The sequence below is a fragment of the Dreissena polymorpha genome, chromosome 3, assembly GCF_020536995.1.
Source record: "Dreissena polymorpha isolate Duluth1 chromosome 3, UMN_Dpol_1.0, whole genome shotgun sequence".
NCBI classification, from domain to species: Eukaryota; Metazoa; Mollusca; class Bivalvia; order Myida; family Dreissenidae; genus Dreissena; species Dreissena polymorpha.
In genome coordinates, this window is record NC_068357.1 from 115492251 (window position 1) to 115509492 (window position 17242).

The 17242-nt window shown below is 34.2% G+C and overlaps 1 protein-coding gene and 1 long non-coding RNA gene across 2 annotated transcripts; both read right to left on the reverse strand.

Moving 5' to 3' along the window:
• Window positions 1-621: 621 nt before the first annotated feature.
• Window positions 622-14513, reverse strand: LOC127872518 (fibropellin-1-like). The gene is made up of 11 exons (XM_052415842.1): window positions 14378-14513; window positions 14071-14178; window positions 12639-12770; window positions 11595-11689; window positions 11128-11250; window positions 10078-10895; window positions 9078-9180; window positions 8126-8231; window positions 1921-2476; window positions 1447-1507; window positions 622-976 (listed from the first exon to the last, which is right to left on the reverse strand). Exons 1-11 carry the CDS (start codon window positions 14393-14395, stop codon window positions 862-864), a joined length of 2235 nt encoding a protein of 744 aa, XP_052271802.1. The 5' UTR covers window positions 14396-14513; the 3' UTR covers window positions 622-861.
• Window positions 3310-7268, reverse strand: LOC127871132 (uncharacterized). The gene is made up of 4 exons (XR_008045154.1): window positions 7023-7268; window positions 5596-5721; window positions 5150-5241; window positions 3310-3358 (listed from the first exon to the last, which is right to left on the reverse strand). It is a non-coding gene; the product is annotated as an uncharacterized LOC127871132 (long non-coding RNA).
• Window positions 14514-17242: the final 2729 nt, after the last annotated feature.

The window sequence follows — 17242 nt, forward strand, 5'->3', positions numbered from 1 at the left end:
TTATTAAAGCTCATCGTTCTATTTCATATTACGATATTACGATATTGTATGCTGTAGACATAGAGCGACATTATTAATACGACACTGATTCACAACTGAACATTTTTTTTCACCTCAAATGTTTAATTTAATCAAATGTCCCAACTAATCCGGATAAGATGGAGGTCTGAGAGAGGCATTAAAACTCTGAGATCAATAATTACACATTTTAAATGTATATTCATAGAAACATAATGAAACACATAATCTCTGAAGGTCAGTTGTGATTATCGTTGTAGTGCAGCACTACATCTACTGGATGGTTAAATCATGTGAAGAAAGCTCTGCGATGTCGTTTAATATCAATTTACGTTAAATAAAAAACATACCTGCCGATCAAAATATGTTTATGTATTTTTTTAACTATTTATTTTGATATTTTGTTTTACAAATTGTTTCATCCATCTTGGTATAATAACATGTTCTTCCTTTTCATATTGAAGTTCATGTTTAATTCGTGAGGAATGTATACTTATTGAATGCATAAAATATCGTTATATACCACAATAGGTTATTAAATACGTTCACAAAACAGTGCCACAAATTATTTTGAACACAGAAGTTTTTTTTTACATGTATCTTGAAAATCTCTTTACTAAATGATCAGAAAAATATAACAATGCACTTAACTATCTAATAATCGATATAGGTTCAACATATATTATAACCAAGCATACAACGAATCACAAATCTACACAAACGCAATCCTCAGAAAGCAAAACGTCCTTTCTAAGTACGAGTAAAATCTCCTTTTTTGCCATTCCACAATCCGGAACCAAGGGCATGCACCCGCATTGCCTCCAATGCAAACGTGCCCCTGATTCAGTCCGCTAAGATAGGCCTCACGTCAGATGCGGACGCTTCACCTTTGTCACTCGCGATGGGTTCGAGGGCTTTGGTTTTATCAGAAGCAACGTCTTGCTGAACTTTTATCGACCTGGCAAAAGGAAACAATTTCAGGGTTTCATATGGTTGATAAATAAACTGGTGAGTATTGCCTTGTATGTTTTCATGGACCTTGAAACAATTAAACCTTTCAAGAAACATTGAACAATGAAAATATTTTACAGTACGGTGTACATTACTATATGAGTACTATACTAAAATAAACACGATTATAGCAAGACCTACGTTTTTACACAATGACTTTTATAACCATTGATTGTTTCAGATGATTTTTATGATCGATTATCGTAATGAAACATCCACCTAAAGAATTTAATGGCATCAAAAAATGGACCTGATTTATACAAAAAAGTGTGAATGACGTGTGAATGAATGAGTAAAATAAGCAATAGGCCTTCTATTTGAAGATAAAAAATAAAAATGATATTTTACAGAAATAAAATTAATGGTTACTGTATTCTGTTGAAGATCACAATTCCAGCAACCAGACCCCCTACTTACTTGAGACACACTAGAACCGGACCCAGATTCACCCACGTGTTCTCCGTTCCGAAACCCGCACCTGAAAAAGTAATTGCATCGTTAGAATATTTTATTGACGTTAATGGCGTTTTGAAATAATTTCTCGCACTAATCGAACCTTTACTGCGGTAATTTGAGCTAATGTCTTTAAAGTATAACCACTTAGTAACAATTCCTCAAAATATATGTTATTCTACTGAGAAGCATATCATTCATTTGAATAAATACAAAAGAAATACGAATTTTACAAACAATTATGCAAAAACTACAGGAATGTATGTTTATTCAACAAGGCTTGCTTTCGATTTACATTCATACTTTCGTTGGTACAAACCTCTTTATACTTCGATATCAGCTACATTTGCATATTTATTTTAAACATTTATACGCATTCTAATAAGAATGCCACAACTATTGCGTTATGTTTCAAACATAATTTGTTATGATACTAACCACCAGAAAATGGTGCAAAACTCGCCGAGAGGTCTATTTCACACGTTGAACCCGTCCAGTTCTGTGCGCATGCGCAGTTGAAGGAACCAATTGTATTGTTACATGTCCCGTTGTTGAAACATGGCTCTTTTAGACATTCGTCCACATCACTCTCGCAGTTGCGACCTGTTAAACCGCTGCCACAAATACAGGAATAGGATCCTTTTGTATTGTTGCACGTCGTCTTGTACAAACAAGGTGAAGAAGCGCTCAAACACTCGTTCACATCGGTTTCGCATGTATCGCCTCCCCATTCCACTGGACACTCACAATAAAATGACCCGTTTGTGTTTGTACAGTTGCCACTATTTAAACAGGGTGATGGTATTGACTCCTTACATTCATCTATATCTATTTTGCAATGCTTTTTCGACCATCCTCTCGAGCAAGTACAATTATACCCGGTCGGTTGATTGTTACACGTGCCGTTGTTAGAGCATGGAGACGATAAACAAAATTCTCGCTCGCACAGTATTCCCCGTCCATTTAGGGTCACATGAGCAGTCATATGAGCTTTCTGTATCGGTACAAGTTGCGTTATTCACACATGGTAAAAACATTGTGCACTCATTAACATTAGTGTTATAGTTTCTGTCAGTCCATCCTTCAGGACATGAACATGTATAAGAACCGTTATTGTTTAAACACGTTCCACTATGGAGACACGGAGACGAAGCGCACTCGTCGACATCAGTGACACAGTAAGTGTCAGTCCAGCCAGGGAGACAATGGCATTGGTAAGAGCCCTGTGTAGTTTTACAGGATCCCGAATTCTTACATGGATTTTGTTCACATTCGTCGATGTCAAGCATGCAGTCTGTGCTGTACCACCCTTTATCGCATACACAGGTATAATTGCCTGGAGTATTCTTGCATAGCTGGTGGGGGCCGCATGTAAAAAGCGATCTGAATTCAAGACAGATACTAGGTCTGGCCTTGTTTCGTTAAAACAGAAAGACGAACAAATGGTTTTTACTGTTTAGTTATTATTGTTTTTAAAACTCGAACAAGCGAGCATAATGGTACGACTGTTAATCAATCTCTATCGCAGATTTAAATTTCTGGCAATTAAACTGTAAACAAATGAAAGTAAATGTTTTTTATGTGTTTAAGTTACAAAATTGGTTATGTGAAGACATGAAAATATTAATTTACAATAAATATGGTCCGATATTGTCGTCAATTGAAAGTATCACATGCTATGTATCAGCCACATTTATTTCCGACATAAAACACTTACATACGAATTTCGAATTCACTATTCAATTAGACTTACGTATCATTGCATTCGTTAATGTCTGTTGTACATCTTGGTAAAGTCCATCCCGGCATACATTGTAGCGGATCTCCCGTTTCATTTTCACAGTGGTCACCAACCCATCCTTGGAGACATACACAACTGTTATCACAAAATATGTAATTATTATTAAAATATATTTTAATATTCGTAACAATTATATGATTATCTTTTAATCCATCGAAGCTGGAGGTGTTTATACGAATGTTATGCTTCAGACGATAAGTCCGTTTTTCCGTGTGTCCGCCATATGTTCATTACCGCTCCGTGTCTAATTCACCTTCTTCAATTTTTCCATGTTTAGGTCTTTCTGACGATATGGCGATGACAAAAGTCTAGACCTATAGCTCAAAGTCAAGGTCATACTTGAAAGCCAATTGTTTGAACCGTCATTTTCGTGTCCGCTCAACATTTCCTAGGTAAACACATACCACGAATATGATGTTGATTACAAATTGTCCGACTGTTAAGGTCATTGGGACGATGGGCAGTACAGTTTAGAAAGTCGCGCTGACTCAAGGTCACAGTGCCACTAAAAAGGCATATGCTAGTCTCTATTTTGTGTCTGCTTTATATCATATATAAATGTTAGAGACGTTTCAAGTACACTCATGAAAGTTTTTTAGTGGAGTTTTTATTGTGATAAGGAAGAAAAAAATGGTAACGTTTCTGTTAGAGCTGTAACGATTCACTCATCCATCGATTCGATTCGATTTCGATACCAAATGGTCCGATTCGATTATTTTCGAATCGATTCAAATTAGACTATTTGCAGCTTATTTTGGTAACTATTTCATGTTTGGTTTGTCCAGGGCATGAATTAATATGTTTGGTATTTGATATTAACTTATAAAATCATTATGTTGTACATTTTAAAGTGTTTAAATTTTGAAATTAAATTTGAAAACGCACATTGTTTTATAAGAAACAAATTTATTGAACAAAAGGTCTTGAGGAGTTATTCTTAAATAACATAAAATGCACAGTGTATCACATGTGTTTAACAAAAAACAAAACAAAAACAAACATGTAAGTATATAAACAACTTCCAGTTGACTTCTCAACAGAATACACACAGTTAAGTAAACAAACCATCTTACTGATTTCAACTTACGTCAACAAAACACGTTTTGCAAGTTGCCTTTGCATCAGAACCTTCGCGAAACCCAAAATGTACCCATATTTTTGATTTTTATTTTGACGGTGCGTCTTTCAGCGTGGTTTAAGAAGCCATTTTAACGGCTGATGTAATGCTCAGCATGTTATTCATACATTCATTGGATGCCATATTGGCTACTGACCAATCAAAAGACGTATTACAAATGACAAGAAAGTTAAGACGACGGATTTGGAAAGTAAGGTTTAAAATGCGGATCAATCGGAATTGCAGCGAATCGAATCGAAATTGGCCGTATTGGTATCGAAATCGAATCGGCGGCGTTGAACCGGTTTTTCGATGCATCGAACCGAATCGTTACAGCTCTAGTTTCTGTTGCTGATGTTGAATATGAGGATGGAGGCTATAATGAGGAAGAAAAAGTGGTGGAGGATGAAATTGACGCACGTCTGCACCTGATTGATATTTTATGAGCGCTAACACTAAACAATAAATGCAATATGGTATTCAATACAACAGTCAGTTCACGGGGTAACTCACACTGGTGTTCAACATCATAATGCGACATGAACTTAGGTGTTTAACACCGAAGCAGAATTGAACTTTAAGTGCTGGGAATGTCTCGTATATTTTATTAATTTTGTTACGTAGTTATATCTAGTCATATATAGATTTAAGTATTAAGTTATTGTTCATAATACTACTGTATATGAAACCCTTATTTGGGATCAGTAATTGATATTGATAATACTTTGTGTTATCGTGCGTCTTCTTACCTGAAGCTTCCTACTGTGTTGGTGCATGGTCCTCTGTTTCTACAAGGGCGGCCTTTTTTGCACTCATCCAAGTCAGTTTCGCATCTATCACCCTGACGATTCGCGAAAACAATCATGACCATCAATGCACTGCAATACCTTATTGTAGTTATTATAACTTGCTTTTAATTGTAATAATTTGCGTTTGATACATATATCCTATCTGTTTCTATTTATTTATAATGTATAGATATTAACAATAATGGCGCCTTTTTATTCATGTTTTCCGCTTGACGTAGTTCGAAGGCTTTTTGATAATAAATTTGTATTACATAATTTCCTAATTTATTGTTTTTGTATCCGTAGCTTTTCTTCTAAGTCAATTCTCGAACTCGTTTGGAAGCAATCGGCGACTATTCAAATATTTTATAGCCCAATGGAATCAACTGGAACAGTATTATACTTACAGCGAAACCAGCTTTGCAGTCACAAGGTTCTTCATCTGTAAGATTGCACTTTGCGGTGTAAGGACCATAACAAGTATGGTTTCCACAAGGTATGTCGGGTGTCGCAGTCGTTGTTTCAGCAATAGTCTATAAAAGAGAAAACAAATTGTACGCCATGCACTAATCGTGTTTGAATGGTACATGTTTATTGGGAATGCTTTGGTTTTCTATTATAAATGCATTGAATTGAAAGATATGTGTGAGTTAACACGCATTAAAAATAGCATTCATTAAAAATATTCCTTTCACTATATGTTGCAGTGTTCGTCCGTTGCATGGATAACAAAAAGATAACATGAAAATTAATATGTGTATAAATACGAATAATTTACATAGCATGTATATTAGGGTAGTAAATGTTTTGACTCCTAGAAATATAAAAAAATATATATGGGGCTGATGCACAGTTTCGCCACTACGAAAATCAACAAACGTAAACTCACATCTTTAACATGCAAATCGCAAGTTTACAATTTCTAAAACAATACTTGCCCCGATGGAATCATGAAGTATACCGTACAGAAGCACCGACGCACTAAACATGCACAGCATGAATTCCAACTGTCTCATTTCTGCCACAAAATGCAACCTTTCGATTTATTGTTTCAGGTAGAGTTGTCAGTTGAATGCACTTTCATCAAGAAAGGTAACAGACCCTAAATATTTATTTGCTATAACTATTTAAACCCAAGTCAGAGACATGTAATTGATAAGGGTTTTAACGGATTCGCACTGAGAATAGTCCAGGGTTGCAATGCAAAATGTGTTGTTATGTTGAGGATTGTAATTGAAGATTGCCTTTAATAAATCAACGTATATAAAATTCAGTATTAATGTGTGAAGTGTAAGAGGACCAATGTAGCCTACAGTGTTATTGAAAGTCGACTTTATATGAATCTAATAAGGGATTTTGATTGTTTGAACTGTTGTGTCCAAGATTGTCTGATGTTGAAAAACGCGAAGGAAAATGTAATACCATCCATTTAGGTTAATCATCTTGAGTTCACAAGTGGTTGGTTATCTTAAACAAACTTTATGAACACTTTGGCCGCGTTATCATTCGGCGTAGTTAAGTATTATTGAAATTGTCAGTTAATCTTTAGATACTGTCGCGTTATCTTTGGAAGCAGAAGAAGCGAATACAAAACTAATATTTATACTGATACGCATAAATATGACCGTTTCGATATATGTTTGATAACAATTCTTAAATGCTCCCCGATAAAAAAGCGATAAAATTGTAATTGAAGCATAAATGTTAACTCTACCGCTGTTATACAGAACATCTATCGACATACTGATTAAATCTGTCATCCTTTGTTTTATAAATTTAACGGAAATTTTATTTATTTCCCTTCCATCGTTAACATATCTCTTCAATAACTTACCTCTCCTGTCCATCTTCGACATTTCCTTTTATTATCTCACATCGCCTTTAAATCTCACACATTTCCTTTTAATCTCGAACATTTCATTTATTTTAGAAACATATTGATCACGCATGTGTTGTTTTAGCTTTACATTCAGTTGTAAATCACATTTGTGATAAAATCTTTTTAAAGTTTTTACTTATGTGATGAAGACTCTTATGCTTATCTGAAGAAACCCAGAGTAAAATTCCAACCGTCCTTCACGTTGACTACCAAATTACAATGGCCGCTGCATTTGTTCGTAGGACACGCTTGGACTACGTGATATCAAGGGAGAAAATTAAGTAAATGGTTTTAATATGTGCATATAGTAATCTTTCTAGTAAAATGTCATAATTTTACTGCATAATATAGAACTTGTCCTGTATAATTATTATGAGCAATAACTCAGCTGTGACCCGACCGAAATTCCGATACACAGTAATAAGAACGAGTAAAACATTTGTTACTTCTGGTGAGGGCGTAGTCCATTGTTTAATAATTGTATTTTAACAAACTGTTAACAACTATTTCGCGCAAATGTTCAATCCCCGACTGAAATTTGCTCCACAATGTTTGATTTATATCGTATTGCCATACGAATTATGTCTTAAAAAATAAATGCATAACACACAAGACTGAAACAAAACTCTGTTTAATGAAAAAGACAAAATAAATCACACATTAGTTGAAGCGCTATGAAAGCAATTAACGTAAAAAGTCAAACAATCCATTTATTTGATGAAACAATTATTATTAAGATCCGAGTTCAATTATAAAAAGATATAAATAAAACAAAAGCATTTCTTTTTTTTATAAACCACTATCATTAAATTAATAATATTTCCTAAATAATAAACAAATACACACACTTATTATACTAATTTGATCAAGTTATGTTCAAACGTAAAAAATCGTAAAAACGAAATGCATCTGTCTGTCATCAGTCACTCATTCCTCTTTATTATCACTCGTCACTCTTTATAATTCGAAAAATCTATGGCTTAATGACCTAACGCGTCATCGGGCATTCGCACGTTTGTTCATTGCTACACTCTCAATGTCCACCGCATTTATGTCGCCTGAAACTTGGTTTGTCCCGGCATTGAAGGTGTTTCTTCAGTTTGCTTGCCTTGATTCAAGCCATCTGATGAAAATTCACTGTGCGTTTTGTTGAACCGCCCAAATCTAACATTTAAAAAGAAAAACAATAGTAACGAAATTACGAATAACGAATAACGAAATAACGAAAGTAACATATTTTTTTGAATAGTTCAACATATTTCGGCATCATAAAACAACTCAATAAATACGTTAATGGATTTCATAAAAAAAGAAATGCAATCATTCAAGTGTTGCCAAATTGAAATAAATATAAGTATTGTGTGGCACGTAATTTAATTTCGATGTGTTAACAAATGAACCGTGCAATTACATGTTCGATATACTAACATTGTTGAATATGTCTAGATTAGCAGTTATATTTCTCTGGCTACACGAACTTGGTACATGGTATCATTGAGTATTATCTATTCAATACGCATCTATACTATCGTTCATTCCAAAGTGTATGGAGTGACATAAGTATTTTATTAATTGTTAGAGATAAGATTGCATTATTTAAACAAACAAAATAACGGTGTCACGATCCCTTAATCACCGAATAAATACACAAACGAGAAAGATATTTATACTTATATTGCCGAAAACTATTAAGAAGCGAATAGTATATCATATAAGGTCTACTTTCTAACGAATAGGGAATAACGTGTATCGTATTCTATTCGCTTCTCATTGGTGAGTGTCTAAGTGAGACAAAGCAATGTGTGAGTTTACATGCATTCAAGCTATCCTTTTTTGTTATCATTAAAATCTTTTAGATGAAGACTGATGTTGCTAGAGGCGGAACATGCAAAATACAACTTAACACGTATTTACTTTAAGAACATAATTATCTTCATTATACTTAGTCTTATGTTTGTTTCATCTGTCAGTGCCTTTCCTTAGATATGTTTCAGGTGAAGTTAATTATACCTAAATTTCTTTAAAAGAAATACGCCAGACACTGCGGCCCCAACAGCTACCATACTTCCCAGCACCGAACCCACAATAACCGGCGTGTTATCGGCTCCGTTACCTGAATTTGAAAACGCAATGCTCAATAAAAACTAAGGAAACATTGCATGTGATAACGATACATATACAATGATATAAGCGCAATTTCGCAAGCACTGACATGTCTATCCGTAGTTTCGACCCTCTTTATGAATACACACGAATTTTGGAAGTGAAGAAATACAAAAACACGCATGTGTTATATGTCAATCTATAGTTAAATGTGTATTCTTGGACTTAATAACGAAAACTGCATTTACATCGGCCATGTGTTGACAAAATACTAGCTAGACTTAGCTCCCTGTAGTAATCTGTTTTATGTACAATTTACTCATAGTATCGGCTTTTCTGATTAGTTGCTAAGATTTGTAACTATGCGCATGTGCTTGTTCTAAAAACTTAATACAAAAAACGAAACTCTTGCTATTCTGTTCTTAAAATATTTTTAACATTTTATTAAAAAATAAGCGGCATATAAAGCATTTGATGACGCTTCTATTTATCCATTAACAAACTAACATAATTGTTCGTTACGTAATTAAAAATCAATGCATCACCCTGTAATAAACATTACCTACTTTCCAACGAATACCCGAAATCATGAGAATGATCGGCGTAATAGTCATGAATAACCCTTAACTAAATTTCAGCTTCTAAAATGAATAAACAACAACACACAACCTTTTGAGCCTTTCCTGAATTTGTTATGTTAAAGGCACGATACTATGAGGAGGACCGATACCATGAGGGTAAGAGATATATAGTTCGAGGCAGAAATGTTTTTATTACCTGAACTAAGAAACAAGTTCTTGATTAATAATGTAAGATAAATTTACACAAAATTATGAATGTGAATCATAATTAAAAACACTTAATTTAACATCATGCATATTGTTTCAAGTTCCCATGAGCTTGCTACCTGACAAGGGATCAGTACTTGTGGATAGCTCCTTATCGCAGTTCGTCCCGGTAAAGTTCTGAGCGCATGCGCAGTTGAAGGAACCAATGCTATTGTTACAAGTCCCGTTGTTCAGACATGGGGCGGACTGACATTCGTCTATATCAGTCTCACAGTTGCGACCTTCAAATCCACTTATGCAATTACATATATAAGAACCATCAACATCGGTACAAGCTGACCCATGCATACAGATGGATGCGTTTTGTGAGCATTCGTCAACGTCATTTTCACAATTATTGCCTTCCCACCCGACTGAACAATTACACGAGTACGATCCCTCGGTATTTGTACAACTGGCATTGTGCATGCACGGCGATGTTATACATTCGTTTATATCGGCTGCGCACGTTTCACCTGTCCACCCAGCAGCACATGAGCAGTTTGACCCCGTTTGTTGATTATGGCAAGTCCCGTTGTTCATACATGGGTTTGGGAAGCAGAAATTTTTCACAGAACAATTTTGTCCAGTCCATTCTGGTGGACATTCGCATTTATACGAACCGGGGATATTTGTGCAGTTAGCCGCATGATCACAAACCGAAAGTAAACATTCGTTTACATCATCCTTACAGTCTGTTCCAGTCCATTGCGTGGGACAAAGACAGCTGTATGAGCCAATGGTATTGCTGCAAGTGCCAGAGTGCTGACATATACTGTGGTTACACTCATTCAGGTCTTCTGTACAATTAGATCCAGTCCAACCAGCGTCACATTTGCAAGAGTAGCTGCCACGGGTATTTTCGCAGTGATGATTGTTGGAGCAATTAAAGAGTGACCTGCATAAGAATTAATACACGATTTAACTACAAAGGCGACTTATACATCTCCTTACGCCATGTTTTATGTTTTAATTTCTTTCAATTAAATAGTTTCATACTAGTCCTTTTATACCACATCATAACTTAATAATTTAAGCAAGCGTCAATGGTACAATACATATGGCAGCTGATGGTGTTTAAAAAAAAACGCAGTGGTTTCAAACTTAATTTAAATCAAATTATAACTTACACATTTTTACATTCATCTATATCAGTGTGGCATTCTAGTCCAGTCCATCCCGGAATACATTCGGTGTTATTTCCGATCCTATCATGGCAGTGGACTCCACTCCAGTCGTTTAGGCAAATGCAGCTTTAACATATTACACAGTTATTGCATCAATATATATATATATATATATTTATATATACGCCGATTGGCAAATTGGCAAAATAGTCAGACGACTTTGTTTGTAATTATAAGTATGCTTAAGTTGGGACTTCTAAATTCACATTTTATGCATCCACAATTTCCGATTTCAAATGCGTGTGTATGTGAACCACGCGTGAATGTAATTGGCATTAACTTATGCAATACAAAACAGTTTAAACATGCATACAACCATCACAGTATAATTTTAAATAAATTACCCGAATTTTTTTTTAACTTTTATAATTGTCATTAGTAAAAGTATAGTATAGTATAAGTATAGTTACTTAAAACTTCCGAGTGTGTTGACACATATACCTCCTGTGCCACACGGTCGGTGCCCGGGTCCACATTCATCGGAATCAAACTCACACCCATCGCCCTTGAAATCAAAAGAAGAAAAGTCGATTCATTGTAGCTTGTATAAAACCATACGTTTAAACAAAGGTTGAGCCATGTGACAGGAGTGGCACCGGGCGAAAAAATGAGAGCATTCTTGAAGAAGCGAGCGGACGAAAACAATCGGATATTATATTGGGTGTTGTCGTTGTTCAGGCGGGCGGATATAAACGGTTGGTTTTCGCCCTCTGAATCGATCTAAAATACCTCTATGCAATCTTAAGAGAGATTTTGGTATGTGGAATATAACATTGTTGTCATTAAATCTCGTTAATTATTCAGTAACTTGTTCTAATTTTAGTAACAGTACCCTTTACTCAGTCAACCCTAAAACTAATAAGTGAAGTTTACATATAATTTATACATGGATGCATTTTCATTACATAAGCTCGAATTATTCTTTGAGATGAAACTGTTCGCCTTTTATCTTCTAATATCGATGAGTCTATTTACCTCATTTTCAATCAGTTGACCTGCATTGATATAAAGTAAAATGTATGCATTTTCATTAAAATATCTATTTTGCAGAGTAAAAGACCAGACACCAAAAAAAGTGCGCCACTCAAAAATGAAACATCCACCAGAAAAAATAACGCCAGATGAACTTCAGAGTAACATTTTTGTTTCACTTCAGTTAACTTCTACTTAATAACATTTATCTACCTATAAATCTTTAAGTTCGCACCTCTGAAATCGTTATAAGGTTATGCTTGACGAAGTATGGCAAATTGCTGACAATAACCCCATATGTATAAACAGTTGATAACGATTCGTATGGACTACTCCGCAATGATATGTTTCCACGTATGGACTACTCCGCAATGATATGTTTCCACATATACGCTTTTGTTGCTAAAGCAAATCTCGAAACATTTGGATAAACATAGTATAGATTGCTAAAACACTTATTATTGAAACGTTGGTTTAAGTACCTCAAAACCAACAATACAATCACATTCTTTGCTCAGAGTAGTAGTGCAGTTAGTCGTGAAAGGTCCATAACATGTCACGTTTCCGCAAGTCGTGTTAGGTTTGAGATAGTCGATAACATCACCTGTCTCTGTCTGAAAGAAATGCAAACATCAAAATACAAGTTGTCAAAACATGAAATCAGATGGTACTGATACGATTTTGGAACACTGTTGATTGAACAAGTAACGTCGACAAATCGATGGTAGAACGGTCTCCCTGACATAACGGGTTCGATTGACATATGCAAAGATACGATTCAATACGACAACGATTGTTGCACGTCGATTGGTTTTTACTTTCCAGGCGGTGGCAACACGGTCGGCGTCGAAATCGGACGGACTCGTGTTTTCAACTCTTACAATAAATAAAACATCGACCTGTCGCCGTTAAAATGTAACTATCCGCTATACACCGAAGGCTTTTGGCAAAGTTAGCAAAACCTATTATTCAACTTACAACGACCAGTTTATTCGGCTAAAGAAACGTTGTCGCTTTAATATCAGCTCCACCATGTTATTTATTTATTTATTTTATCCCACTTTTACAGCGAATTCGGTTGATTAAAGCCCCGTTGATTAAATATCATCTATAATCAACGACAGGAAATGACGTCAATATTTCGACGAAATGACGTCATAAATCCAGCGAAATTATCCAGTAAAACTAATTGTGTTTATACAAAAAGGTTTACAAAATAAATAGTGGGATAAATAGAACAATAGATTAGTGTTAATTATAGATCAGGTTTATCATGCTCGGCACGAAAACGAAAAAGCACTCGCCAAGGCTCGTGCTTTTTGTTTTCTAAGCCTCGCATGATAAACCTGATCTATAATCAACGCTAACCTATTAATCTCAATATTTAACACAGAAGTATATATGGCATGGAATCGTTTAATTAAACTTTCAGATAGAGTATTAATATAATTACTTTTAAACAGATTTCTTCAAACCCTGTTAACATAGATGACGGAAATCTAGTAATGACAACGAACTTTTGCACATTGAATAATTTTGAACACGTTTTGTTGATGTATTTCTGCGCATTTAAACATTTTTTTCCAACTCCCTTTTTACGCTTAATACGCATAGTGTCGGACATCACTTTACACATATTTACAAAAATTACGATGTCAAAATCGAAATCGCAGAAAATAATACAAACAAACCTTACTACTAACTGAAAATTCCAGTATTCTCTCAAGTTCAGTGTACCTACTACACGTTTGGTTTATCGACGTAAGTGCGTATACGTTTGCGAGTATATATATACTAAATTGTAAAAAAATTGAAATACAATGATATATGTGCATGCATTTTGATAAACTTGAGTTATTCAATACTATATGCATCAAAAGACATTATGAGTTATATAGTTTTTTGAGTACTTACTGTTTGTAGAAGACTCGCATTTGTGGAATATATGGGCACACATGCGCTCACAATATAAACTAGAATATCACAGCGTCTCATATTCACAGCACCACACCGTGTCAAGAGCTAAAAATATAATACATTTAACGCAGACGAATATGTTAAAACATTGGAAACAGGTACACACGACAAGACATGAGACGGTCCAATCAAAATGAGTAGGTCACTGTGGCGGAAAACAAACAATAACACGTAATTCCTGGTTTAAAAATGGAATCAATTTTTAAACCTACGTGAATTACCAACAACAATCAAGCATACATACATTAATGAGTCTTTTCATCGCTATAGACTTGAAAGGATATGACTATTTGCGTTTCATGCTAAATTTCGGAACTTAAGATATTTTTTTAATAAGCCTTGCAATTCACTTTTCACAATCGTTTATTTATCTAATTTATGTGTATGTATACAATATTAAAAAAACATTGCATCGAACAAAGTGAAACAATCGAATAAACAGAAACCTATTTGTTAAAGGATTTGTTGTACTTTGAACATGTGGGCTAAGGTTTGTATTCGGTTACAGCTTGAAAGAAAATCGTGTTTTAGATAAACTTCTAAAGCACGCGAAATCTTATTAGATCTCTTATCTTATTCAAAATATCTCATATTAATTCAGCAAATTATATATACACGTATAACCAAGATTAGAACAAAGATTGTAATGCAAAAACATATATCACACCGATTTTTAAATATTTGCCGCAATAAAGCCAATTGTAAATATATCAGTTTTATAATATTTCACCAAACGATATATCACACAAAAAGATATCTATAATCCGTTCTAGTTCATTGTAGACCAATTTAAAGAGAACTGTTCATGCTTTGTTAAATTGACAAAGTTAAAAGCAATTGGTTCAGATTAGCAAATGTTCCTTTTAGTACTTAATGTTGTTATTTTGCATGGAAACATTATCAAGTATAAAATACATCATCTTTTATAATAGTTCAGATCGCCGAGTGGTTTAATCGCCAGATTTTTACTCCAAGTGGTTCGAGCCCAGGTGTGGCTTACTTTGTTTTATTTCTTTAATTTAATTTTGCGTTCTGTACTAGAGCTCTTGAGTTTCGACATTTATGAATTTAAAGCATCAAATGAAACACTTCAAAACATGCAAAATTTTGTGACAAGCCCCTTTAACACTGTTCGTGTATTTGCTCAATGTTTTTCATTTGTTCATACCTGTTGTATAACCAAACAAATCCACCATTGAATTTTGTAATCACAACAAAAACACTTACGGGGCAATATCCAAAGTTTAATTGAATCCTATAAGTAGTTGAGAGGTATGATGCTGTTACCGATATCACTAGCGTGTCTTTACAAGAACCGTTAATTGCATTGTTTCAGTTGTTTTATTAGATAATGCAGTCAAGTTATAATCGACATGGGCTTATTTAAACAAACAGTCCATATCAAGATTTATTGAAAGCATTATACTATGATATGATGTTTTGTTTAGGTTTAATAATAATAATAAATAGCTTGCTCAGCAGATCGAATAATTTAAGAATATTGTTTACCTTTTTTCGGATTTCGCAATGATAGATATTGATTGTTCTTGGTAAAATGTCTTTTACTTTTTTTGAAATGTTTGAAACTTAAGGCTAACAAATCATTAAACAAATTGACCACCATTTTTTTGATATTTTATTGAAACATACAAATATTGACGAACATGCAGAAGGGCAGTGTGATTGAAATATTCATTTTCCCTTAACTTGTACGGTTGTATAGTAACACATACTCCATAGATTGTAAGTACATGTTTTTGGTATCGTCTTTGCGGCCCAAGTGTGCATTTTCATTTTAAAGACGGGGTCCTACCTGCGCGGTGTTTATCATCGCACATGCGAAATCGTCATGTTTTTGCATCAACACGCCTATTCGGCGCTGATGCAACTTCCTCTACGACTGTAGGATGAATGTGAAAGTTAAGCTGTTTGCAAAACAATACATAGCTGCATGAAAGAATTATAGTAAATTTGCAAATTTTGGTAAACGTGATTTTCACGTCTCATTTATTTTCTCAGCAGTTTCTTTGAAAACAAAACAACACTATATTATTTCATTAAGATGAACATTACGTGTTAAAGGGGACAATCGACGGCTAATACGGTTTTATATGTTAACAAATACAATTATATTTTAGATAGTATTTATTTAAAAGTATTCACTGTAAACTATTGTTAGATAAATTATAAACCCCAAGCTTGATTGTTTTAAACGTAATCAGTACTAGTTAATCTACGAGTGAAAAGATTGAATATGCGGTTTTTAAAACATGGATGTCTATATCTTGTGGAAATACCGTCGAGATGCCCCTTAAAAAAGATTTCAAATAGCAGTTAAGTTAGATGTTATATGACTAGGGCAATATGAACGATTAACGGTATGCCAATAGCTTTATCAACTAAGACGGAAACAATTGAAGATGACGCAAAAGAGTATTTATCAACACAAACAACTTACAAAAGAGCGATTATACTTACTCTTTTACCCCACACTGCTTGTATGATTCTATTAAATTGAATGTGCTTTGTTGTGAGATGGAACTATTGAGATTAAGGTCTCATGTCATGATGTATCCAACCAGCACAGTGGCTACATAATTGATTCCATTGGAGAGCAAAAGGCTCTTAAGACCATGTTCGTATTGAGCAGTATACTACCATAACAACGTGCGTCAATCATTTTTTAATGTAACGCAAACAATAACCACATATCTACAACAAATCCTTCGGAATAATTAAACTATTTGACATGTATTGGAATTGTTCTCACATCGAAATACATTATTGAATCGGCGTTACTTTGGAGAACAAATCATTCAAAATACATGTTTTGGCATTGCTAGGCATGATACTGTGTAGCGCATTTAGAAAGATGCCATGACTTATAACATTGGTTTGTGTGCATCTGTTGTTTAACTGTATCATGCTATTGAAAAAAATAAATAGTTCGTTCTAATCAGCAATTATTTTATAACAAAATGACTAAAACTGTATGTGTTGAATAATATATAACATATTAAAATTAGATAAATTTGTGTAAAACATAAAGGAGAAAATATGCTGTTAGATATGATTTGTGTAAAAATAATTCTGGTAGTAATATCATAAA

What these genes read in the sequence shown, in the direction of transcription:
- LOC127872518 (XM_052415842.1), bottom strand. An exon ending in AACACACTCGGAAGTTTTAA is followed by an intron (nt 11,251 to 11,594) that starts GTAACTATACTT and finishes AATATGTTAAAG; the next exon opens with CTGCATTTGCCTAAACGACT. An exon ending in CCGGTTCTAGTGTGTCTCAA is followed by an intron (nt 977 to 1,446) that starts GTAAGTAGGGGG and finishes TCCTTTTGCCAG; the next exon opens with GTCGATAAAAGTTCAGCAAG.